Source organism: Pipistrellus kuhlii, unplaced genomic scaffold (assembly GCF_014108245.1).
Source record: "Pipistrellus kuhlii isolate mPipKuh1 unplaced genomic scaffold, mPipKuh1.p scaffold_m20_p_43, whole genome shotgun sequence".
Lineage (NCBI taxonomy): Eukaryota > Metazoa > Chordata > Mammalia > Chiroptera > Vespertilionidae > Pipistrellus > Pipistrellus kuhlii.
Genome location: NW_023425544.1, coordinates 1,438,602 through 1,465,221, shown reverse-complemented (window position 1 = coordinate 1,465,221; position 26,620 = coordinate 1,438,602). Strand labels below are relative to the sequence as shown.

General features: G+C 38.5%; 1 protein-coding gene across 16 annotated transcripts in view; it reads left to right on the top strand.

The window, feature by feature from the left end:
- The window catches only part of DENND1A (DENN domain containing 1A), a 439,633-nt gene that overhangs the window by 19,913 nt on the left and 393,100 nt on the right, over positions 1 to 26,620 (top strand). For 15 of the 16 annotated variants that reach the window (XM_036411917.2, XM_036411910.2, XM_036411920.2 and 12 more), the window contains one exon: positions 15,885 to 15,955. In XM_036411917.2, coding sequence (XP_036267810.1) covers positions 15,914 to 15,955 — 42 coding nt within the window. In that variant the 5' untranslated portion in view covers positions 15,885 to 15,913. Of the gene's footprint in view, positions 1 to 15,822; positions 15,956 to 26,620 lie in introns of those variants that run through there. The other variant, XM_036411912.2, reaches the window with a different exon arrangement.

Sequence of the window (26,620 nt, the reverse complement as noted above, 5' to 3'; positions counted from 1 at the left end):
CTTTGCCTTTAAACTGGTTTTTGTTTTTGGTGCTAGAAGATAGGCAGTCATAGCCTGGAATTAAGGAGGGAGAAAATAGAGTATTCTGATGCCCCCTTAATAGATTTTTTTTTTTTTTTAAGGCAAATTGGTCTGACCTTTCCCACTGTGGTCTAATTTCCTCATAGGAAAAGTTTCACAATGCAAAGAATTCATAGCATGACTATGAGTTGTATATTACTAGTTCAGTAGTGGTCATACATGTTCAGGTGATAGAGTCATGGTATTTTTGTGTGGAATATTATGAAATATTTATATATGAAATTTTAAAATACGTTCTAAGAGAAACTTATTTACTGGTAACATTTTGCTTTAAAAATGGGCTTGTGCCCTGACCAGTTTGGCTCAGTGGATAGAACATCGGCATTTGGACTGAAAGGTCCCAGCTTCAATTCTGGTCAAGGGCATATACCTTGGTTGCGGGCACATCCCCAATGGGGGGTGTGCAGGAGGCAGCTGGTCAATATTTCTCTCTCATCGATGTTTCTAACTCTATTTCTCCCCCTTCCTCTCTGTAAAAAAAAAAAAAAAAAAAAAAAAAAAATCAATAAAATATATATTTAAAAAAAAGTGAATTAAAAATATTTATATGGAAAGGACATATACTGCCCATTCCTGTCCCCCGCCCCCCCACCTCATTTTGCTAGTGACTGACAAGAGCCTTATTGCAGACTGTCCATAGATGGTTGGACCCATGGCCTTATCCCCAGATGAGGACTACAGCCTGCAAACCCACAGCATTTTGCTTTACCAATTCTGTGGCACCTACTCATGTTTGACTGTTTACCTTTACAAATGTTTTGTCTCCTTGATTAGGTTGTAAGCTACTTAAAAGTGATTATATACTAATATATGTAGATTACTCATAAATATGTGTTGAATGAGTTAAATTTAGATGCCTCCAAGATAGTTGAAGCCTAGAAATATTTATAGAGCATACATTTGAGTATATCACAGCTCTGAATGTTGTTTATATCTTGAGGAAAATAAGTTTTAATATGAGTAATGAGTCCATTACTCATCATCTCTCTTGTCAGGGAACTTCATTCAGTTAACAAACTTATTGAGTGCTTGTTAAAAGCCAGGTCTTTTGTTAGGGTGCTGAGAATAACAGACATGAAGTGAAATAAGGTTCCTAGTCTAGTCGGTAATATGTACATTAAGTAGAAAGCATCTAATACCACCCGGGAAGCCTTATAATATAGAGCTTTGAAACAAGGCTTTTGACAATGTAGAAAGAGCAACTGTTTTTTTTGTAAGAGAGTCTGAGAGGCCTCTGGAGAGGAAGACACGTTTGTTCATTCAGGAGATATCTAAGTGCCTACTACTTGCCAAGCACTATTCTAGATGCAGCTTGAATGAATATGACTTTGTTTGGAGATAAGCACATTTTAGGCATGGTAATTGTGATCAAGAACATACCCTTTGAAATAACAGCAGAACTGGGTTTGAGTTCATGCACTCACTAGCTAGGTGTTTGTCCTTGGGCAAGCAATGTAATTTTTACATGACTATTTTTTATAAAATCCACAATACCCCCTACCTCACAGTATTGTTATGTGGACAAAATGAGGTGTGGTATATTAAATGCTTATTTAGCATAGTGCCCTGGCCTTCTGAAATAGCTGAATAAATACACAAGGAATGGAGGGGGGTGATGATTGAGATCTAATGGAAAGAAGCTCAATGTGATCAATATATATATAGAGAGTGTGTGTGTGTGTGTGTGTGTGTACACCTTTGCTTTGTTTTGTAGGGGGTGATGTCAGGGGAGACTGTGAGGTCTAGCTGAGGTTGAATTGCTGAACAACCTTGCATATCATGTTAATAAGTATCTTTTTATTCTTGAATGTATGTGGGGGCCTTGGAGATTTATATTTTCCAAACCGTGTGGTGGTATGATGAGCTGTAGCGTAAGAGTTAGGAACATGGATTCTAGAGCTAAACTGCTTGGGTTCTATTCCCACCTTCCTCATTCCTAAATGCCTGACCTCAGGTAAGTACTAATCCGTACCTCAGTTTCTTTATTAGTAAACTGGGTAGTAAACTTACCTATTTTATATGTTTGTTTTGTTTGCTCTTTGAGCCACTTTTGTTTTTAAGGCTATGGAACCCTTTGTCAGAGGAAATGTTATTGAAATTTAGACATCCTATATAATAAAACCCTAATACGCAAATTGACCAAATCATGGAATGACTGGTTGCTATGATACGCCATGACCACCAGGGGGCAGATGCTCAATACAGGAGCTGCTTCATAGTGGTCAGTGTGCTGCTACAGGGGAGTGCAGCTCAGCCAGAAGCTGGGCTCACAGCTGGCGAGTGGAGCGGCAGTGGTGGGAGCAGTGAGCAGCGAGCTGAGTAGTAAGGAGCAGTGAGCAAGGCGAGTGGTAAGGAGCGACAGATCCCAGACTGTGAGAGGGTGCAGGCTTGACTGAGGGACATCTTTCCTGCCCCATCTCCAGTGCACGAATTTTATGCACTGGACCTCTAGTGGGTCTCTTTGATTTCTTTTCTCTTTTTCTAAGGCCTTTGAGCCAAATCTGTCCAACTCTGTGAAAACCACTGCCCTAAAACAAGTGATATGTGAATGTCCTTCACTTATTTGTTGGATGTTCAAGACAAAGAACTTTTACAAGTTGAGAACTTGGGAAATTAGCATTTGTATTAATCTAAATCAATATTTTGATACATAAATTTTATTAAACTTCATGTTAATTAAAATATGACTTTGTATTTTGTGAATAAAGGATTTTGCAAAAGAGCTACTGGATGTCAGAACTGGAAAATATCTTAGTGATCTTTACAGATGAGTATATTGGATGTTGGAGAGGGAAGTTTTTAAACCTTTGCTAGAGCTAGTTCCCAAGTGCTCACATTTCAGACTTCTTAGCCTACTGTTGTCTCTCATTTCTTGCTCAAAGCTGCACAGCCAGTTCATTGTCAGAACCAGGGCAAGCAGAAAGTTTGGACCTTTCTAGGATTCATGCTTCTTATACCTCTTTTTGTTTTACAGTATATATTCTTTCTTTAATGTTGACTTTAAAGGTTACTTGGCGAGTCTATGGATTGTTTTTTTATTCCTCTAGTTCAGTGTTTCCTAAAGTGTGGTACGTGTACCCCCAGGGGTACGGGAAGAGTTTGGTGGGGGTACGCGTTGCACCGGAGTTTGGTGGGGATATGCACTGCACTGTGCTTAGCTGCGCCTAATTCTACGGTCTCATGAATACGAGGGGTACTCAGAGTTACGAAAATTGTAGAAGGGGTACACATATGTCAAAAGTTTGGGAAACACTGCTCTAGTTGATCTGGAAGCTCTGATGAGGTATTCCAAGCTTCGTTTCATTACATTGATAAGTTTTAATAGCTGTAACTAAGTACCACCTTTCAATAGGTCTAGGGCATAGGTAAACTATGTAAAAAAAAAAAGTAAAGATGCTCTAAATAAAAGTGGGCATTTTATTATTTATTATAGATCCACTATAGCTGCAAATCTTATGGAAAGTTAAATTTGTTTTCTTGTCTGTTAATGAACTTTATATTAAGGACATAGCAGACACTTGAATGGATGTCCATGCCCATTGGTTGATTTTTCTCCTCCTTATAGATCATATTTTCCTAATTCTTTGCATGCCTGGCAATTTTTATTGACATCCAGACATTGTATATTTTACCTTTCTGGTTATGGGTATTTTTGTATTCTTACAAATATTCTTGGAATTACTCAAAACATTAATCTAAGGCAATTAATTGTAGGCTTATCTCATTTGTTTTCTTTAAAAATTAAAAAAAAATTAAGTTGAAGTTAATATTCAATATTATATAATATTACTTTCAGGTGTATACCTAGTGGTTAGGCATTTTGATAACTTGTGAGGTGATCCCCCTGATAAATCTAGACACCATACACAGTTGTTATGGTATTATTGACCATATTTCCTAAGCTGTGTACTTTTCCTCCCGTGACTATTTGTAACTTCCAATTTGACTTAATTCCTCCACATTTTTACCCAGTTCACCTCATTTGTCTTCTATCTCTCTAATGATTAGTATGCTTTGTTACCTGATGTCTTAAAAACTATTATTTCATAAAGTTTGTCAGATAAATTACTTTGAAAGAGTTTGATCCCTCTGGGTCTTGCTTTTAAGATTTGTTTGATGTGACTGTAGCAGTATTTAATCTCGGGCTAATTATTCCACGTTAACTAGGCTAATAACCTACTGTATACTCTATCCAATGCAATCGCAAACAAAATGCCACCAAGTTATTTTGTGGATATACAGACTGATCCTGAAGTTTATATGAAGAGGCAAAAGACCCAGGATAGCTAGCCAACACATAGGAAAAGATAAAAGAGATCTGACACTAACCGACTTTAAGACTTACTATAAAACTGCAGGAACCAACACAGGATGGTATTGGTTGAAGAATAGACAAACAAGATAAATGGAACAGAATAGAGAGCCCAGAAATAGAACCACATAAATGTAATCAACTGATCTTTGTGAAAGAGCAAAGACATCACAATGGAGCAAAGATAGTCTTTTCAATAAATGGTACTGTAACAATTGGACATCTACATGTAAAAAACTGAATCTAGACACAGACATTCCTTAAATCCTTCACAAAAATTAACTCAAAATGGATCATGACCTAAATGTTAAACACAGAACTATATAACCCCTAGAATCGTGGTTGGCAAACTGTAGCTCGTGAGCCACATGTGGCTCTTTGGCCCCTTGAGTGTGGCTCTTCCACAAAATACCACAGCCTGGGATAGTCTCTTTTGAAGAAGTGGCATTAGAATAAGTTTGAGTTTAAAAAATTTGGCTCTCAAAAGAAATTTCAATCGTTGTGCTGTTGATATTTGGCTTTGTTGACTAATGAGTTTGCCGACCACTGCCCTAGAAGATAACCTGGGGTATGGCAATGACTTTTTAGATACAATACCACAGGTGCAACCCATGAAAGAAAGAATGGATAAGCTGGACTTCATTAAAATTAAAAACCAATGCTCTGTCAAAGACAATATCAAGAGAATGAGAGGACAAGCCTCACATTGGGAGAAAATATTTACAAAAGACATATTTAGTAAAGGACTGTTATGCAAAATATACAAAGAACTCTTAAAACTCAACAATAAAACAAACAACCTGATTTAAAAATGGGCCAAAGACCTTAATAGACAACTCACCTAAATGGATAGTATAAATGGATAGTATCTTATTTTCTGGATTGCTTTTAATAACAGTATTTGAAAGCTTAAAAGTTTTTGGTCTTTGAAATCAAAGCCTATCATTGGTAAGATGAAGCTATTTATTTGTGCACATTGAAAGAAAATTAATTAGAAGAAATATTTTAATGCTACTTGTCCTTTCTCTATAATATATAGAAGTGCCAACCACATTCATGATCAATAATGACAGATTGAAATACATGTGTGTGATTGGCACCAGCAAGAGGATTAAAGAATCCTCACTTGAGGACACTTTTTTTCTATTGATTTTTAGAGTGGAAGGGAAGGAAATAGGGAGGAGAGAGAGAGAGAGAGAGAGAGAGAGAGAGAGAGAGAGAGAGGGAGAGGGAGAGAATGATAATGATGTGAGAGAGACACTTTGAGTGGCTGTCTCCCACACTTGCCCAACCAAGGCCAGGGATGGAACCTGTGACCCTTTTGTTGTGCAGGCCAATGTTCTAACCAATTAGCAACACTGGCCAGAACTATTTTATTTTTTATAATAAATGATAATACCCTCTATGTTGGTTTAGTATCTTTTATTATACAAACACCCCCCCCCCCCACTTTCTCATGTTTCTGTCATTTGACCCCTGAAACAACTTTTGAGAAGAGCAGGGCAGGTATTATCTCTTGACAGGGAGGGAGCTGTTGCATGAAAAGTTCGATGGTTCTAACTAGCTAAGGGATTTGAACCCAGGCTTTCTGATATTTAGTCTGGGGCTCTTTCCATAGGCCCTTATGTCATTCCTGTGAGAAAGTCACCCCTGTGAGAAAGACCAGGAAAATCAGTATTTTTTAAATGTCAAATTAGTTTATTATTTCATTTTATTTTTATTGTTGACACTATTACAGATGTCCACCCTCCATTTCCCTCTTTGTCCATCTCCCAAGATCTGTAACAGTCCAAGTGTCCATCAGTGGATAAAAAAGCTGTACATTTATACAATGCAATAATACTACATGGGAAATTAGTATTAATGAATGGTTGTTTTTGTTTTTAAACAACCAAAATCTCATAGAAAAGTTGGCAGTGCAATATAAAAAACTAAACACACACACAAAACAATTTTGAGTGAGGCGCTGATCTGATGCCCCATTACCCCTAAATACTTAAGTGGGTGTTTCCTGCAAAGAAGGCCATCTATATACACTGAGTGGCCAGATTATTATGAACTCTGAACACATAATAATATGGCCACTCAGTGTATATCCTATATAATAAAAAGCTAATATGCAAATTGTCCTCTTGACCAGGAGTTCAACCAGCAGGCAGGCTGGCCAACCGCCCATGTCCCTTCCCCCTGGCCAGGCTGGCCAGACCCCACCCATGCATGAATTCATGCACTGGGCCTCTAATATATATATACACACTGAGTGGCCAGATTATTATGTGTTCAGAGATCATAATAATCTGGCCATTCAGTGTATATATACTAGTAAAAGGCTAATAATGCAAAGTATCCTCTCGGGAGTTAAACCACTTGCTAAGACGTGTTGACTACCAGAGTGTGGCACAGAATGAAGGAAGGCCCTGGCCAGAAGCTGGCAGCCGGGGAAGGGAGGCCCTGGCCAGCAGCCGGAAGGCCCCAATTGGACCTGATTGCCAGCCAGGCCTAGAGACCCTACCCGTGCACGAATTTTGTGCACTGGGCCTCTAGTTGTTTTATAAAACCTCAACATCACCATCAAAATTGGGAAATTAGCATTGATTCATTGCTACATCTAATTATTCGACCCCATTCAAATTTCAGTAGTCATGATAACATCTGTAATTGTAGCTAAAGGATCCCATTCAGAATCACACATTGAATCTACTTGTCATGTCTCTTTAGTTTCCTTCAGTCTGGAAAGGGATCTTTAATCTTTTATTGATTTTCATAACCTTGACACTTTTGAAAATTACATGTCAGCTATTTTTTAGAAGATCCCTCAGTTTGAATTTGTCTGATATTTTCTTATGATTGAATTAGGTTAAGTATTTTGGCAGGAATATCATGGGAATATTGTGGGAGGTGAGAATGGCACCAGGTGTTAGACTGGTGGGGTCATACTGGACCTGGGTTCAGCAATCTTGGTTACTTGAGTTCTGGCTAGGAAATAATTCGGAGCCAAGACTCAAACTATAAGAGAACATTTATTTAGAAAATCACATCTTAGGAAACAAGTTATAGAGATAAAGCAAGGGCCTTGGAGCTTGGCAGTGAGGAAGATAATAGGGGGAGGAGAAGGGAGAGGAGCTAAGGAAAGGCAGGGCATCCTCCTGAAAGGAAGAGTGTGCTGGACCCTCCTTCCTAAGGGTTTTAAGGGTGGAGATTTTAGGGGAGGTCCCAGGGGAAGATTTCTATAGAATATTCAGCAGCTTTCCAGATGTGTCCTTTTAGGGTCAGACCTCCACTGATTGGTTAGTACCAGGGCAGTGATCAGTACCAGGGCAGTGGGTCATTTATTCAATGCAGTTAGTCCTGAGGTCAGTCTTGGTGTCACTGGTCTGGTTTTGCTGCTTTTCTGGGCCTGGAGCTGAATTACAACTGATGCTTAGATGTTAGCTCTAGGGAGAAAACGTTGGGGTTCCAAGTCACATGACCAGTGATATGCTAGAGGAGGAAAGGTCACACTGGGGATGAGGTCTGACCCTACAGTTGTCCTTCACTAGGAACCAGGGACTTTACACCATGGTGACCTTCTATATCTGGCCCATTGTCCTTATTCTGCTCAAGTCTATCTAATTGCCTACCACAGGAATGCTGCTGTGTTTTTCTCATTGCACTCTAGCAGTTTGTCTAACAGATTACTGCTACTGATCACTTTATGAAAAGTTTACTTTTTTCCCTCATGCTACTAGTATTTTGTGGGAAGGTACTTTGAAACTATGTTCCATTCCTCACTAAATTTTCAATGTACTCACCAATGTGGACTCATGGCCTACTCTGTCATTTGGAGGGTTAATAACTTGTTAATATCATTATTGATTTTGATGCTCAAATTACCCCAGATTTGGCCAGTGGAAGCCTTTTCAAGTAGGTCTTTTTGACATGACTCCTTTATTCTTTGAGCACTCATTTGCTTTATGGCACAATAACATGTTCCAAGTTAATCTTGTACTTTCTTTGTCCCAACCCTGGAATCAGCTATTTCTTTAGGAAGCCCTGGTTCCCTTTAGACTTAGAGGATAATTGTATTTAGAAGCCAAGGTCTGGATACTATATTCATTGCTGTTGGGTGTTGTTGCTGCCAGGTCCTGTCAGTAAACAGAGCCAAGAAATGTGTGTGTTAACTTCAACTGTGAGAAAGCAGGCCCCCTCCTACTGTCTTGGGTTCCAGTCAGGTACACTGCCCTGCCCCTTCATTCTCCACTCCATGTGGATGGATGCTCTCCTCTTTGACCTTATTTTCCTAAGATCACAGTGCCTATTCTGTGGTTTGACATGCCCCTGCCCTCCCCACTGCCCTGTGGATGCCCTATTCCCCCAGTTTGGACTCTGATTTTATCATGCTGGACAAGCCTCCACCGATCCCACATGTTCACCCTGCTTACTCCTGCCAGAGCTTCCACACCCCACTCTAGGGTGTCTTTGTACTTGAACACGCTCTTTACCCTCTTGGGCTGTGATATTCATGTCCCTACATGGGCACTCTTCTCATTCCACTTGTGTTTCAACATCCCAGGTCTGGCTGCCCTGTGTGAATGTCCTTACCCTGCTCAAGTTCTGGCTCCCTGTGCCAGACGGCTTCCCCTGGGTGGATGCCTTTCGCATTCACTTGAATCTGACATTGAATTTCCAGGCCATCCCTCAGCCAGATATACTCTACCCTGCTTGTGTTCTGACATCCCTTATCAGATCACTCATTTGTAGGAACATTTCCTCATCCTGCCCAGGCTCTGCACTCTACACTGGCCATCGCCAATATGGACATCTATCTTGCCCTGCCCAATTTAGAACTACATTTTCAGTAGGAGCAGAGGAAAAGTTAGGAAATGGGAAGCTTTTAAATATTTTTTTAAGGACAAACTTTTTGATAATTAAATAGATATGATCTTTGTTGATGCTATTAATATGGTTGAAGAGTTTAGATTTTACACTGTAGGTCAGCCCGGTAGAGGATTTCTTAAAACTGTATGGAGTACTGCACATTGCTAAGGGGTGTGCAGGCTTTTTTTCCACTCAGCATGCAGCTAAACTTTTCCCGTGGGCTTTACACATTGTGGCATAAGGATCTTTCCTAGGGATATATGGGAAGGTAAAACTTTGTAACTCCTCTCACAGCAGTTTCTGTGTATATTTATTAATCTGATCCTGAGAGCATTATTAGAAATGAAAAGCGAAGTGTAAAATCTTGAAACAACTTGTTTGTATAATTACACAACTAAGTTAATCATTTTCTAACAAGTTTCAACAGTGACTGCATTCTTCTATGGAGGTGTTAACTTGTTATGGGTTAGAAAGCACTCTTTGATACAGCATTTTCAGCCTGGAAAAGGGCTTTAATTTCAGAGTCCACTGAAACAAATGGAGACTTGTTGGAAATATTAACACTACCTTTTTGCTTGTTTGTCTAGCTTAAAGGAATCAATGTTTATTAGGTGATGTTTGCTAGCATGTTCTGAAGTATATACAGTTTCTTTTGACTGTGTTGTCAACTTTAAGACAGTTCAATTGGTATGGATTTTGAAATATTATACCTTAGCCCCCTCAGCATATAAGTTTGTAATTAAAGAAACAGTGTGCTGAAGTCAAATCATTACTCTAGTCTATAGAGAATAGGTTGCTATTTTGCTTGAAGAATACTAGCTGATTTGAAGATTTGACTTGCTGTGAAATGAGTCAGGAGTCCTAACACTGGGTGTTTTAGTTTGTAGCTCTAAGTAACACTTAAAGGGGATGAGGGCCTAGCACTATGACATGTTTACCATATGTAGCAAAGATTCATTTTGTGAATAGTGTTACCTTTTTCTCCTAATCTCATAATATAATATGTTGTTATTGAAGAAAAGTAGATCCTAATTGAAAGTTGGTGATCCAGCAGAATGATCAATAGTATGATGCTCTAAAAAATAAAAAACAAACCACACCAAACAAACAAACAAAACCCAAACCATTAAGCTTTCCTGCTGCCTGAATATTGTCTAAGCCTTTGTCTGTCCCTTGACTTCAAGCTGAGTGAGTGTACTTAGTCATTCTGGTGACATGGTCCTGAGCACTGAGCATGGCCCTTCCAGTGAATCACGGAGAATTGTACAGAAGAGAGGTATTGAATAGAAACTCTCTTGGCTTACTTACTTTCAGACTTCATTCTCCCAGAAGTAAGAACTGAGCAGACCTCCCTTCTTTCAAGCACATTGTAGCTGTTTGTGTGTCATTTTCCCATTTAATGGCAGAGGCTATTGTCAGCAATTGTGACTTATTCATACCTTTGACTCCAAAGGAAAACATCTTTAAAGACTAACAATGGTGTGTATTCAGCAAATTACCTCCTGTCAGAGAGAGAGAAGCAGTTATGGGAGCTGAAAACTACATGTCAGATGTTGGAGAAAAGCTCATTCATCTTTTATTGTGCCTGGTGTGGAAATGGGTTTATAAGGCAGTTAGTGCCCTCAAGGAGCTGCCAGTTGAGTGGGAGGACAGATATTTAGTCAGAGGTACACTGGTGGTTTTCCACCTAGGCTGAACATTGGAATAAGCTGGGCGCTTTAAAAAAACACGGATGCCGGGAGATAGCCTGGCCATCAGGACTTTTAAAAGCTACCCAGGTAGTTGTAATTGTGTCAGGGTTGACTGTGGTAAGAGTGTGGAAGCATAGGGTGCCCTGGGAGTGTAAGGGAGGGGCCTGAGTGAGGGGGATTGAGAAGGCCCCCCAGAGAGGAGGAGCGCATGAAGTGTTCTGGGAAAACTTGGGTTCATATTGGAAAATTGGCTCTGAATATTGCATTCTCAGCATCGTTACTTGTACTGAATTAGCGGTGAGTGTTAATAGGACAGAAAATGGATTTTCAGTTTCTTTAGTCAAGTATTAAAAATATTGAGCATCTTGAAGAGTAATGGAACACAGAAGCAGTCTCAGGGTAGTTCTAGAGATTCTCTGGAAATTGTTATATCTTAATTGTTTACAGGCTTAATGAACATATTAAATAAGAGTTGCTTAGCCATTTGCATTTAGAAGACACACTTTTAAATTTATTTTGATTTGCAGAGAAACAAGAAAATGCTTCCATCTGCACTGGCTTCACTGGCCCTTAAAATAACTTAAGTATATTTGTTGGTATGTTATATAACTTGTCACAACATTAGTCACCACTTCTTCCATAAAGCAACATGTAAATGATCATGGATGAACATAACTATAACTTATAGTCTAATTTGTTTTTAGTGTTTTAATCAGCTTTTTGCTTTTCTTTTTCTGATTTAAAAGAGACTGCCATAGTCTTGGCTCCATGTAACAGAACTCTGGCAACTATTTGAACTGAGAAAGAAACTTAATGTAGTCTTGTTATTACTCGCTAGAGTGAGGCAATAACTATAGATAGCAATAGAAGAGGAATAAGCTTCATTGCTTCTACAATGCCTTTGAAATCTTTTATTGCAAATCTTTTATTGAAATAATTGATTATTGAAGTATACCGTATGTTTATTTTATGTCATTTTTACTAAGTTATTTGGGAGAATAATTCCATTTAACTAGATCAGTAGTTCTGAAAGTGTGATCACTAGTCCAGCAGCATAAGAATTACCTGGGTATTCATTAGGCATGCTAATTCTTGAGTCCTACTCCAGAAATTCTGGAGGTGGGGCTGGAAATCTATTTTAGCATGTTAAAACTTGAGGATCACAGGTGTGTATAATCATTCTGCTCATATATTGAAATATTTTAGACCCCAGGAAGGCTAGTTTGTACTTTCTTTATTCATTCTGAATGCTTATTTGATTCTGGCTATATGCCACTCACTGTTCAAAGAAGCAAACTAGCAGGGATGAAAGACAAAGTCCTTGTTTTTCTGCAGTTTGCTTTTAGAGGAGGGTGACTGACAATGAACAAGATTGTGATAGTTATGATGTGCAGAATTAAAATTATGTGGTAGAGAGTGTGTTGAGGAAGGCCTTTCTGAGGAGGTCAAGTATAAGCCAAGTTTTGAATGACAGGAAGGGCCACCTAAATGAAGGTCAATACAAAGGGCTGTAAGATAGGAATGAGTTTGGTGTGTCTCAGGAGTAGAGAGGAGGCCAGTGTGGCTGGAATGCAGAGAGAAGGGGAGAGAAGTATGAAATGAAGTTGGAGAGATAGGTGAGATAGTCAAAGACCACATCATGTAGGACCTTATGAGGACTTCTCCCCACCCCTCTCAATTTCTTTTAAAATTGTAGTAAAATATATATAAGATTTTTAATCTTAATCACTTTGCAGTGTATAGTTCAGTGATGTTAAATATATTCATATTGCTGTATAACCATCACCACCATCCATTTCTAGAACTAAGACTTTGATTTTGAACAGTATGGAAGCTTTTGAGCAGAGGACTGACATAACCTGACCTTCAGAATAAAAGAATTTCTGGCCTCGAAGTTGAAATCTGACCATACTAGTAGAAGGACAAAGGAGGAAACAGGGAGATCAGTCAGGAGATTACTGCAATAATAGAGGTGAAGTGATGGTGATCTTTCCAAAATAGTGGGGTTGGAGATGCTTTCTGGATATAATTTGATGATCAAGTAATCAGAACTTCCTGATTGGTTGATTGTGGCATGGACATAAGTGACATATAAAACCAAGAGGAGTCTAAGGATGACACAAGTTTTTTGGACTGAATAACTGGTGGATTTCAGAAGATGCAAGTTTGAGGAAGAAAAGCACCCTTTGTTAAATTAGAAATGCTTCATAGATATTCAAATGGTGGTGTTGAGTAGCAGTTGGATAAGGGATCTGGAGTCAAGGAAGGAAGCAAGATTTAAATAATGCCCTGAGACGGAATGAGATCATCTAAGTCACATGTGTCAAACACAAGGCCCGCGGGCCAAATCCGTCCCGCCAGGCCTTGCAATGTGGCCCGCACCGCGCTGTCATCACTGCACTCCGCTGTGTTTCCATCACAATGACAGTTTATGACTGTTCAGTAAACCATTCGGCCCGCGATTTAGGCTGGATTTTAGATTTTGGCCCCTTCTCTGATTGAGTTCGACACCCCTAATCTAAGTAATGAGTATATATAGAAAGAGGTCCAGGACTAAGGCCCAGGGTAGGAGAGCTTGCTTCAGAAGGAGTTAGCAAAAGAGCAGCCAGTAAGGTAAGAAGAGTACTAATAGAGAGTGATATCCTGATAGGCAAGTGAAGAAAGTGTTTCAAGAAGGAGGGTAAATCAATCAACTGAGTCAAATGCTGCCGAAAGGTTGAGTGAGACAAGCACTGAGAACTGACCATGTTAGCAATGTGGAGGTCATTGGTGATCATAACAAGTTGTTTCAATGGTGTGGTTGGTGGGTTCAGAGTATGTTAAAGAGAAAGAAGCAGCAGCAGAGACCATGGTATACTTCATTTAGAGACATCAGGTTTGCACAGTCACCACAACTTAGTGGCACAGGTTCCAGTGTTTAAAAAACTTGGTATGTAACATCTTTCATGCTCATGCTTGAAGTGGGGAAAACGAAAAATGGAAATTTAGGTAAAATATGTACGAAAGCTCTGAAGAACCTTTATGGAGTCATAAGCTACTGCAGAACACATCTTGAAAACCATTATCTTAATCTAGAGGAATGAAATTCTGAGATGGAATTTAGCCAGTTACAAACTAAACTTAAGAAATATTTATTTAGGTTTTAGAAGGAATCTTGTTGGTGTTCTTCAGATGACTTTAGAACATTCCTTTCTTTTATCAAACATTGTTCTTTGAGCTCATTTGAATGAAAAGGATCTTTCATCTGGTATTTTCCACAAGTGTTTGGTGGCCAAAAGATACTGACTTTGTAGGTCTTTCTGAACCCTCTACTAGGGAAAAAAGAGCACAAAAAGTTTCTTTTAAAGGAGCTTAAAACTTACTAAGTTTACCTAGTTTTAAGTAAGATAATCTGATTTAGTGTATAATTTTTAAGTTATATTTGACAATATATATTTAAATTGAATTTTAGAGCAGCCAACTTTTTGTAGCTATAGTTGCTTATTTAAAGCAAAAGCCCAAGTTTCTATTCAGTGAAGAAATGATGATCCTTCACGAGAGAAATAACTAGATTGCTGATTGGCAAAACACATTTTTCTTTCTACTTCTAAGTAACTTTAGGGAGTATTACCATATTTTACTAGTACTGAATTTAAGATGCTATTATTTACAAATAATAGTGCTATTATTTATAGTTATTGTATGTATTATCAATAAAGAAAAAAATGCTGCCATGTAGAATTGTAAGAGGCAATAGATTGTAAGATATGAGAAAATATGTGCGTGGAGGGGAGTGGGGAAGTTCTTAGAATCAATGAAATAGAAATTGAGTGCCAGGAGGTGTGAATTCTGGTTCTGGCTACATTTCTAAATAGCTGTGGGACCACCGACAAGTCACTTAGGAACTCTGCCTCAGGTTCCTCACCTATATGGTGTTGATAATGCCTGATGCACCTACCTCCTGGGATTATAATAAGAATGAAAAGTGATAAATGAGATAGTTATTTTGAAAACTGTAATCTATTGAGTAAATCTTAAGTTTTTATTTGATTGAAAAGTAAACCTTAGATCTGATTAGGCAACTCAGAAAATTTCTTCTCTAAGCTTTGTTGTCAGGTTTAAAATATAATTCAGTTATAGACATTTGAAAGTATAACATTTTCTTCACTGACTGATTTTCATTCAACCTGGAAATAATATCTTTTTATTGTAGTTTTAGAATCAAAGAGAAAGAGAAAATGCAAAGAAATATAACCCCGATGTTCTCATCCCTCTGAATTAACTGTTAACATTCTGTTAGTACTGTGATCTTTAAAAAACTTATTATGAAATATTTATGACATAAAAAGGTAAAAGGATATAATGAACATTCATATACTTGCAATTTTTCTACAGGTGAAGCCCCCTATGTGGGAACAGTCTTATATTTAGATTAGGATCCTATCTCATAACAGCCTAGTGAGACAGGATACTGTTTCTCTTGTTTTGGTCTTATAATCTATAAATAAGCAAGTTAACTTTATCCTATGAATATTTTAACCTGGAATATGAAGGAAAAGGCTACTTTCTGCTAATGTTGCTTTGCTTTGAGTTTCCTCAGAATTCTATCTGTGGCTTTGGAGATGTAGCTGGGTAAATTGGAGATGTGACACCTGTAAAATTGTAATAATATTTAGTCAATTATTGGCCAGACATTGTACCCAGACAGAGTGTGTGTGTGTGTGTGTGTGTGTGTGTGTGTGTGTGTGTTTAAATTTCACAATAATTTTTCTGGTTAAGTGTTCTCATTTTATAGATTAGGTAGACGTGGCTCAGAGAAGTTGAGTAATTTGTCCAAAGTTCCACAGCCATTAAGTTGTGGAGCTAATGATTTTTATCAAGATGTGCTTTATACCTCAGCCCACATGTTCTATAACCATGCTGTCTCCATCCTTGTTAGTAATCATGATTTGTTTCTTTCGTAGGCAAAACCCAGAGACCACATTTGAAGTGTATGTTGAAGTGGCCTATCCTAGGTCAGGTGGCACTCTTTCAGGTATTTGCATGTTTAATTATCATATGGCATGTTTGTTTATTGTATGAGATAGCCATGCATATGGGATATGGGAATATTCTAAACTGTTACTTATCCTTAAATATGTTTAAGTGTCTTTCTTTGTTATTTGTGCCCACATCATCATAAGCATGATGACATTGATTTAATTTAGTAAATTTTATGTTTTTTTGATAAAAGAAAGTTGGAAATTATTTGAAGGAAATAACTCCTGTGGCTTTAGATTTTGAACTAATTTGGACATGTATTCTTGGATGACAGGGTTTTAGACACCTTGTGCAGGCTGAATATAATACTTCTTGAGCTAAAATCCTTCTTGGTTAATGAGAAAAAAATAACCTTATGATCCAATGTTCTTTTTCTTGGTGCCTGATAGAGTGATGCATTTGCCAAAGATATGTTAGGCAGCATCTCTTGGCCCACATACACCAACAGTTGCATATATTATTTGGTGTTTAGGGAGAGTGAATTTTCTTGGATTAGAAACTTGGAGTAATCAGGATTTCAATAGTAGTTATACCCTTAATTGGCTATACAACCTTGGGCATATTTTTTTTCTATTTCCTTATTTAATTAGATTGTAATAGCTTTTATTTATTTATTTATTTATTTATTTAAATCAATCTTTATTGTTCATATTATTACAAAGGTTCCTCATTTCTTCCCCCCTCCACCAGGTTCCCACTCCACCCTCTGCCCCTTCCCCTCCCCCATTGTCCTCATCCATAGGTGCACCTTTTATGTTCAGTCTCTTTCTCCCTCCCTTTCCCCGATAGTAAATCCCTTTTCAGATAGTAAATCAGTTACTTAGCATTTTCTCATTTCAATAATACCTCCACATGTCCAAAGATACACTTCACACAAAAGACATTTCCAAAAAGGTCAACCAACCTCATCCAGGCCCCGCACAAGGCACTCACAAATCAACACCCCTGCGCTATACTAACTCAACATATTCAGATCTAAGCCTTCATCACTTGATTCAGCAGACCCTCAAGTTCCCGCAAAAGTTTCCAGCCATGTCTGAGAAGCAGGCATGGGGCGGGGGCTGGCGAGGAGCGTGCTGTTCCGGGCCTGGCTGCTCTGGGCCTGGCTTCTGTTGCTCTGGTCCGTTCCACACCAGCTGCTCCAGGTCTGGCCACTGCCGCTCCCGACCTGGCTGCTCCGGGCTTGGCTGCTGCTGTTCCGGGCCTGGCCACACCCAACCCGGCCGCTCCGGGCCCGGCCGCTCCCAGCCTGGCAGCTGCTGCTCCAGGCTTGGCCACACCCGACCCGGAAGCTCCGGCCCTGGCCACTCCCAGCCTGGCAGCCGCTGCTCCGGGCCTGTCCACACCCGACCCGGCTGCTTCGGGCCCGGCCACTCCGGGCCTGGCCGCTCCGGGCCTGGCCGCATCTGACCCAGCTGCTCCGGGCCTGGCCGCTCCCAGCCTGGCAGCCGCTGCTCCGGGCCTGGCCGCACCTAGATTGTAATAGCTTTTATTGAGTTTGTATTGTCCTACATACTTGACATAGTCAGTCCTTACAGTTCAGCCCTTAAAGATAGCTGGGTGGCATCTCCATTACAACTATGAGAAAAGGGAATCTCAAAGAGATCAAATAAGTGACCAAGGTCATATAGCTACTGTGTGGTTCAAGTCCTTGTCACTTTGCTGCATTGCCTTCATGAGGACAGTGACCATGATAAACACAACTCTGTGTCATCTGCAGGGCTTTGCATAACATCACCAATGTTTGTTAAAATGAATGAATTTCTCCTAACAGCAAAAGTTAGATTAATTGTGTGCTCCACTTTCTGGTTTATCTAACGAAGGCTGAAAAATATGTTAGAAATATATGGTTGCTGTAGAAGTAGAATATTAACATCCATAAGTTACGCCTCTTAATACAAAAACTATTGGATTGGGAAGGGTTACTCAGTGTGTATGTGAGCAGCATTTTATGGGCTAATGTTACCTAGTAACCATTTGATGATGGCTGTGATTTGACAGATACATTTAAGGACAAACATTTTTCTTATTTCTCTATTTGCTAATGTTTCCTCTTTCAATTGCCCCCCAAAGTAAAATGAATTTTTTTGGGGGGTATATGAACAAAATTTGAAAAGTGAAAATAAGATGGAAGAATGAGCAAAAGAAAAGTGTCTATCTTACCCTTTCATCTCAGACATCTGATTCCTCTTCCCTTCCTACAGATAAGTCTTTTCTTATTTAACTCCTTAGTATAGTTTTAAAACCTTTTTATTTAGAAAATATTTAAAAAGATAAACGTTACATTGATAGCCAAGTGTATATGCTCTTTCCTTAGATTCAACAAGTATTACTTTTTGGCCATATTTTCTTCATTTTACTTGCATATGCATATTATTTTTGCTGAGCTTGAGAAGTTGCAGACATTGTGACCTTTTACCCCTAAATTCTTCAGAATGTATCTCCCAAGAATAAGTACATTTTCTTTCATAACTCTAGGATAGATATTGAGATAAGAAAATTTAACATTGATATAATGTCAGTTGTTCATATTTAAATTTGATCATTTGTCCCAAAAGTGTCATTTATAGTATTTCCCCCTCTGATCTAGAATCTAATTCAAGATCATGCACTCTATTTAATTTCACATCTACTTAGTTTCAGCATATAATAATTTTATGGCTTTTCTTTGCCTTTAATGACATATTTTTTAAGGAGTTAGCTTGTTTTTTAATAAGTCCATGGGTTGGATTTGATTGTATCTCAATGATTAGATTCAGATTATGGATTTTAGGCAAGAGTATCTAGACCATGATATTGTGTATCATATTAGTAGGCACATGGTGTCAGTCCCATTATTTGTGGAAAAATACACAAAACTTTCATATAAAATTTCACAAATAATTATAAAGTGAGTACCCATGTTACTGCTGTCCAAGTTAACACTTATAATGTTGCTTGGTTCTAAGGAAATTCTGTTCCTGGCAAGAGCGATCCTTGCCCTGGCCCTATGCTTTAGAGGGCCCTGCTTTGTCCCTCTTCCACGGTGCAAGGAGTCTGTGGGGCCAATGGGATATGCCCACTTGGAGAACCCTTCCATTCTAGACCTTTGAGCACCTAAAACCTCAGAATTTTGTGCCCAAATTGCCTAGAGGCTGCATGAGTCTCTTCCTGAGGTCTGTCTTTCTGAGGGTAGACTGAGCTGCCAGGTGTATATACTCCTAGGCCCAAGTGATGGCTTAAGAGTTTCCATTTGTGGGGAGTAGTGTATGGGATGGAACTTGGACTTGTGAATGAAGGTGACTGGGTGCTGTGTATGAGGTTGTTGGCAATATGGGATAGAGAAGAGGGCTGTGGGCAGTGGGCCGGTGGCCAGTCTTTCCTGAACCATTAGGTTTTCACTTGAACTTTAAGGAATCCAAAAATTCTCAGTATGAATTTAGTCTTCTAGGCAGATAAAGGCATATTTGTTGTGATAGGAAGATAGAACATATATATTTTTTTGTTAATCCTCACCCAAGGATATTTTTTCCATTAATTTCTTTTTAGAGAGTGTGGAAGGGAGGCGGAAAGACAGAGAGAGAACCATCGATGTGAAATAGACACATTGATTGGTTGTCTCTTGCAAGCACTTCTACTAGGGCTGGAGATAGAGGCTACAATGGAGGTGAGGTATGAATCCTTGACCGAAATCCAACCTGAGACCCTTCAGTCTGAGAGGGGATGCTCTAACCGGCCAAGGTACTGTGATGATTTTATGTGTGAATATGGTGCCCCTAAACATACTGCCAAAGGATAGATGATTGGATCATGCTAAACTGTGTTTTTTTTTTTTTTTTTTTTTAGAATTGATTGTGTCATCTACACCCTCTTCAGCATTTCGTATCAGTCCTTGGTACAATTAGACCTTTTTTTTTTCCCCCAACCTGGTGGTTGTGTAGTAGTATAATATATCCTTGTTTTTATTTGCATTTTCTTGATGATTGATGGGATTGAGCACTTTTCATATGCTTATTGGCATCTTATTCAGCTTATTTTTATTTTTATTTATTTATTTATTTAAATATATTTTATTGATTTTGTACAAAGAGGAAGGGAGAGAGATAGAGAGTTAGAAACATGGATGAGAGAGAGAGTCATCGATCAGCTGCCTCTTGCACACCCCCTACTGGGGATGTGCCCACAACCAAGGTACATGCCCCTGACCGGAATTGAACCCAGGACCTTTCAGTCCCCAAGCTGACACTCTATCCATTGAGCCAAACTGGTTTCAGCCAGCTTCTTTTTAAAAGTGCCTGTTCAAATCTCTTGCTTTTTTAAAAAAATTGAGTTTTCTACCTTTTCCTTATTGATTTATAAGAAATTACAGTATATATTATGGATATTAATTATCTGCTTGTATGTGTTACAAATATCTTCTTTCACTCTATGGTTTGTCTTTCACTCTCTTTATGGTATCTTTGATAAAAACTTAATGATTTTAATATAGTGCAGTCTATATATATAAAAGCCTAAGCGATCTTTATGACCAGACAACTGACCAGGAGCTATGATGCACACTGACCACCAGGGGACAGATGCTCAATGCAGGAGCTGCCCCAGGTGGTTAGTGTGCTCCCACAGCCAATCTCCCGTGGTTCAATATCCCCCTCAACCTGCCCCCCGGCTGGCCAACCTCCCACAGTCCCTCCTCTTCCCTCTCCCTACAGACCCTCCAATCCCCCTAGCCCCCGCCAGCTGGCTAATAGGCCCTGATTGCAGGCCAGCCGAGGGACCCCACCCATGCACAAATTTGTGTACCAGGCCTTTTGTTTATTAATATTTTCCTACCCTACAGATATGAAGATATTGTCCTATGAGAAATGTATAGTTTTGCTATTTGCATTTAGGTCTTTAATCTATCAAGGACTTTAGTTTTCTATTAGATGATAAATATTCCAAAAAGTTAAACTCTAAATTTGATTCCTTATTCATGACTTTTTAAAATTGGAAAGCTAAATAAAGCTGAATTACTAAGATATGCTACTCTACTTAAATCATATTTTTATAAAATGATCACATACTTCTGAATTGTACCTAAAATATTACCTCTCAATAAAAAATGACACATGAGAAAGGCCAATGAGAAATATTACTAGAATTTAAAGACTTTTTTCCCCCTCACCAATAACTTTTAATGTTTGTAATACTGAAGTAAACTCTCATGTGTTCTGTGCTATGAAGGGCATTCCATGAAATCCATGGGAAGGACATGTGATCTGTCACTTTTGCTTAGACATTGCACCAAGATCTGTGATACTGAATGGGATATCTTCTGAACACTGTGAAAGTCAAGTTTAGGTATACAAGTAGAACTTATGGTGCTGCTTAGTTTCTTTGGGACTTTGTAAGATTTCCTAGTTGCTATTACGAGTGAACAAGCTGTCAATTAATATTTGATTTTAGGAAATCTTTTACCTACTTCTACAACCTTCTTCTTTGTTTTTAATAAAACTCATCATACTTACTTTTACCTGCTATTATTCAATGCGTTATTTTTGCCATTTTGAATGATTGCAAAGAAATCTGCTTTAAAATTAGTCTTTGTTTCTTGGACTTGCATCTCTGATCTCTGCCAAATTTAGGTATAAACCTTACCCTATACAATACTAGTGTCTGGGCATAATCTTCTCTTTGAAGTTTGTTTGCATCCCCCGGAGGGATTAATTCCCTGCTGTGAGAAGGTGGGTTAGAAAGCACTGAAACTACTTTATGGGTCTTTAATTGGGGGATTTAGTATACATTTTGTTCTATAAACTTCGGTGGGAGTTTCATTTTTACAATTTTTCTTATACTGTGGTATGTTGTATTCTCATTGTAAATAAAAAATAGAAAAATTTTCTCAAGCTATTTGAATATATCTGGGTGGTGTTTTTTTTTTCTTCTTCAATTACCTTTAAATTTTTAGTAGTTTGTTTTCTAATTAGATTTTGAGTATGTATAAACTTTAAAAATTTTAGAAAATTATTAAGAGAAAATATTAAAGTAATAACTACTAGTAGTATTTGGTTGTATTTACCTCCTTATAGTTTTTTATGCGTGTATGTAAATAAAATATATAAACTTCCCCCCTCAAAGTCCTGCTATATGTATGTGTTTTTCTTGCTCCTTCCCCAGGTTAATTATTATTTTCCCTAAAATTATTAATATAGCTTTGTAAAAGCCATTTCAGTTGCTATAAATTTTACAGCATGTTTATGAGCTGTATTTACTTATAATTGGATCTTTAGAGTGTATCCACAATTCTCCTGTTGTAGACAAGCCAATGAACATCTTTGTGTATGATGCTTGCTATTTAGCTATGTGATTTTAATGCTTTCAAAAGAAGTTGGATCATTTTGAGTAGATCTTTGTTCTTAATTTTTTTTTTTTTTTGCCATATCCTATTTTGTATACTCTAATTTGTGTATTTGTTCAAGAGCCCATCTTTAGATAGGGATCCCAGAAAACCAATAAAACCGTCTCAGGTTGTGAAATTTCCCAAAGCTGAGTTCAGTAGTCTGACTGAAGGTCTCAGAAGAGGGTGCTCTTGCAAGAGGGATGAACCTGCCCAGTTCCATGATCAGATGGTACTGGCCATGGTGAAACTCAGTGCATTTCAAACACAAGTATCTCATTACAGCTGGCATCTCTGAGCCTGCTGTGGGCACTGTTTTTGGCCAGCGCTCAGCACTGGAAGAGTGGCAGCATCAGGTTCTTAAGGCTGTTTGGCAAACCAGCGTCCTCTGTGTCAGCTCCCATCCCAGTATTTTTAATGCACTAGTCCAATGGCCACTTGATAAAAAGTGAATAGTCAAGTTGAGAAACTGTTGTGAGACTCCGTGAGAGGACTGCTCTTGACATGGTGCTGTGGTTAGCTCAGATTTTCAGCTAGCATGGTGTTAAGCAGTAATCTTAAAACTAAACAAAACACTTGGCTTTAAAATTTCTCTTAAATATCTGTTCACATTTCTGTATTGGCAGTATCATGAAGATAACTGAGTTTTGGCCAACTTATGATATTGAGAGCCAGATTTATTATTCTGAACCTTAGCTTTCACTTTACAGGACTAATTCTAGGAGCTTTGCCTGAATCTGTGATCACAATTCAACATTATTAGATATTTTTTAAAAATTGACTTTAATAAAAAACAACATTTTATGCTGTCTCTTTAGAAGTAGAGTGGATGGGGGAAAAGTCCTTTTGAGAATTGTTTTACTTCAGATTAAAATACTCTTAGAGCCCTGGCCAGTTTGGCTCAGTGGGTAGAGTGTCAGCCTACGGACTCAGGGATCCTGGGTTTGATTCCGGTCAAGGGCATGTACCTTGGTTGTGGGCACATCCCAATCGGGTGCGCAAGAGGCAGCTGATTGATGTTCTCTCTCGTCAATGTTTCTGGCTCTCTATCCCTTTCCCTTCCTCTCTGTAAAAAAACAAAAACAAAATATATTTTTAAAAAATAAAAAGATAAAATATTCTTAGAGGTAATAACTGAAATTATAGGCATATTTCTTTTCAATAGTAATATAACAAATCACAGAAAACTTTTCTGTTTCTAAAGCATGAAATTTAGGGGCCATCTGGATATAAATTACAATATAGGAGAGTCTCAAAAGTTTTGATAATTCATGACAGTGTGGTTCTTGCTCTGTTTGTGGTTCAGTGTTAGGCTGCTGGCCCTCTTGGTGGATTAGATTTACTAAAGGATAAAATCAATGTGAGCAGCAAGCTTGTTGATTGAAAAAATTTTATTCCCTCAAAATGCCAATCTCAGAATCTCATTTTCTTAACTATAAAATGGGAGCCCTACTAGTACTTACTCATTTAGTTGAAAGGATTCAAGGGGGATGCATAGTACATGGGACATGGAAAGTTTTTAGTAAGTGGGAGCTGTTTTATTTATTATTTGTTTTAAAATATTTAATTTTTTAGAGAAGTTTTAGATTCATAGTAAAATTGAGAGGAAGATATAGAGAGTTCCCATATACTGCCCATCCCACACATGTACAACCTCCGCCGTTATCAACATCCCCCACGAGAATAGTACATGTGTTACAATTGATGAATCTACATTGACATATCATAATCATCCAAAGTCCATTTTTTATGTCACAGTTTACTCATGGTGTTTTATATGGGCTTATATAAATGGATTCATCATTATAGTATCATACAGAGTAGTGTCACTGCTCTAAAATCCTCTGTGCTCTACCTATTCTTCCCCCTCCAGCCCCCCATTATCCTCTGATAACCACTGATCTTTTAAAAAAAAAATCTTCAAAAAAATTTTTAATCCTCACCTCAGGATATTTTTCCATTGATTTTAGAAGAAAGAGGGAAATACAGAAAAATACCTATGTGAGAGAAACACATCTATTGGTTGTCTCCTGCACATGCCCTGACCAGAGCCCAGGCTGGGGAGGATCCTGCAACTAAGTTACGTGCCCTTGACCAGAATGGAACCCGAGACTCTTCAGTTTCCAGGTTGATGCTCTATCCACTGAGACAAACTGGCTAGGGCACCATTGACCTCTTTACTTTCTCCATAGTTTTGCCTTTTCTAGAATATGATATAGGTGGAATCACACAGTATGCAGCTTTTTCAGATGGGTTATTTCACAAAGCAATATGCATTTAAGGCTCCTCTGTGTCTTTTCGGCACTAAATAATATTCCATTTCCTGGATGTGCCATAGTTTATTTGTTCACCTACTGAAGGACATCTTGGTTGCTTTCAATTTTGGCAATTATGAATAGAGCTGCTGTGTGCATGCTTTTGTGTGGACATAAGTTTTCAACTCCTCAGGTGAATACCAAGGAGCAAGTTTGTTGGATATTATGCTAAGTGCATTTAGTTTTATAAGAAACTGACAAACTACTGTACCATTTGCATTTCCTCCAGCAATGCATGAGAGTTCCTATTGCTCCACATCTTCACCAGCATTTGGTGTTGTCAATGTTTTAGATTTTGGCCATTCTATTATAATAGTTGTGCAATAATATCTGATTGTTTTAATTTGCATTTCCCTGATGACATATGATGTGGAGCATCTTTTCATATACTTATTTTGTAGCTGTTTGGTGAGGTATCTGTTGAGATGTTTGGCCCATTTTCAAATCAGGCCTATGTCTAGATTCAGGTCTTTTGCATGTCCAGTTGTTCCAGTTCTGTTTGTTGAAAAGAGTCTTTGCTCCGTTGTATTGCCATTGCTCATTTGCCAAAGGTCCCTTAATTATATTTATATGGGTTTATCTCCAGGCTTGCTTTTGATCCATTGTCTGTTCTTTCACCTATACTATCCCATGTTGGTTTCTGTAGCTTCATGGTAATTCTTGAAGTTGGTTAATGTCAGTCTTCTGATATTGTTTTTCTCAATATTGTGTTGATTACTATGGGTTTTTGCAGTTCCATATAAACTTCAGAATTAGTTTGTCAATATCAACAAAATAAGTTACTTATATTTTTATTGTAATTGCATTTACTTTATACATTTGTTAAGAACTGACATATTGAATATATTGAGACTTCTTATGAGCATGGGGATCTTTCTACAGTCATTTAGTTCTTTGATTTTTGTTTTAGGGAATATCTCATATAGTTCTTGCATTTATTGTTTTTCGATCTATGTATGAAAGTAGATGTTATTTTAAATTATAATATTTTTGTGTAAGGCAAGAGTTCATATCTGTGTAGAACTCCACAATTATTCTCAAGCTAACACAGTTCAAAAGTGGGAATTAAAATTTACTAGCCAAAGTAGATTTTTCAGAATCCATGCATTCAAACTTAAACTCTTTATTCATGGGAAAACCCTTAGCTTATGCCCTATGGGGGCTATGGTTTGCCCTGAGGATTTTTCTGTATTATATTGCTCAGCATAGTTACTGATCATATTGATGACATTAAATCATTGTATTCATCAGGATTCTTTTGCTGTAAGTGGCAGAGTCCAGTGAAATCTGGCTCGAGGAAAAAAAAAAGGGGGGAATTTATTGTCTCTTAATATTGAGAAATATAATGATAAACCTGGCTTTGGGTTTTGCTGGATCTAGGTGTTCTACTTGTACTTATATTTTCAGAGATTTGTCATCTCTTTCTGTCTTCTGTGTAGGGTTCATTTTGGGACAAGTGCTCCTTATACAGCGGCAAAGGAATGACTATTGGGAAATCCAAACTTATATTCTACTAAAGGCTTGGTGCACAAAATTCGTGCACTGGGGAGGGTGTTCCTCAGCCCAACCTGCACCCTCTCCAATGTGGGACCCCTCAGAGGCTGGCCGACTGTAGCTTTAGGCCTAATCCACAGGAATTGGGTCTAAACCTGCAGTCGGACATCCCTCTCACAATCCAGGAACGCTGGCTCCTAACCGCTCACCTGCCTGCCTGATTGCCCCTAACTGCTCCCTTGCCAGCTTGATTGTCCCTAACTACCCTCCCCTGCTGACCTGATCACCCCCAAGGCTTTTATTAGTATAGCTATGACCCTGCACAGAAAATTGTTCCCTGGGCCTCATGGGAGTGGCTAGGCAGGCTTGCTGCCCCTCCCTGGGCCTGCGATGGACTGGACCCCTCTGGTGCGTCTGGCACCACCTATCCTGCCTCCTTAGGTCCCGATGGACTGGTACCCTGTGGGTGGTATCCAGCCCATCTCCCCGACCCGAT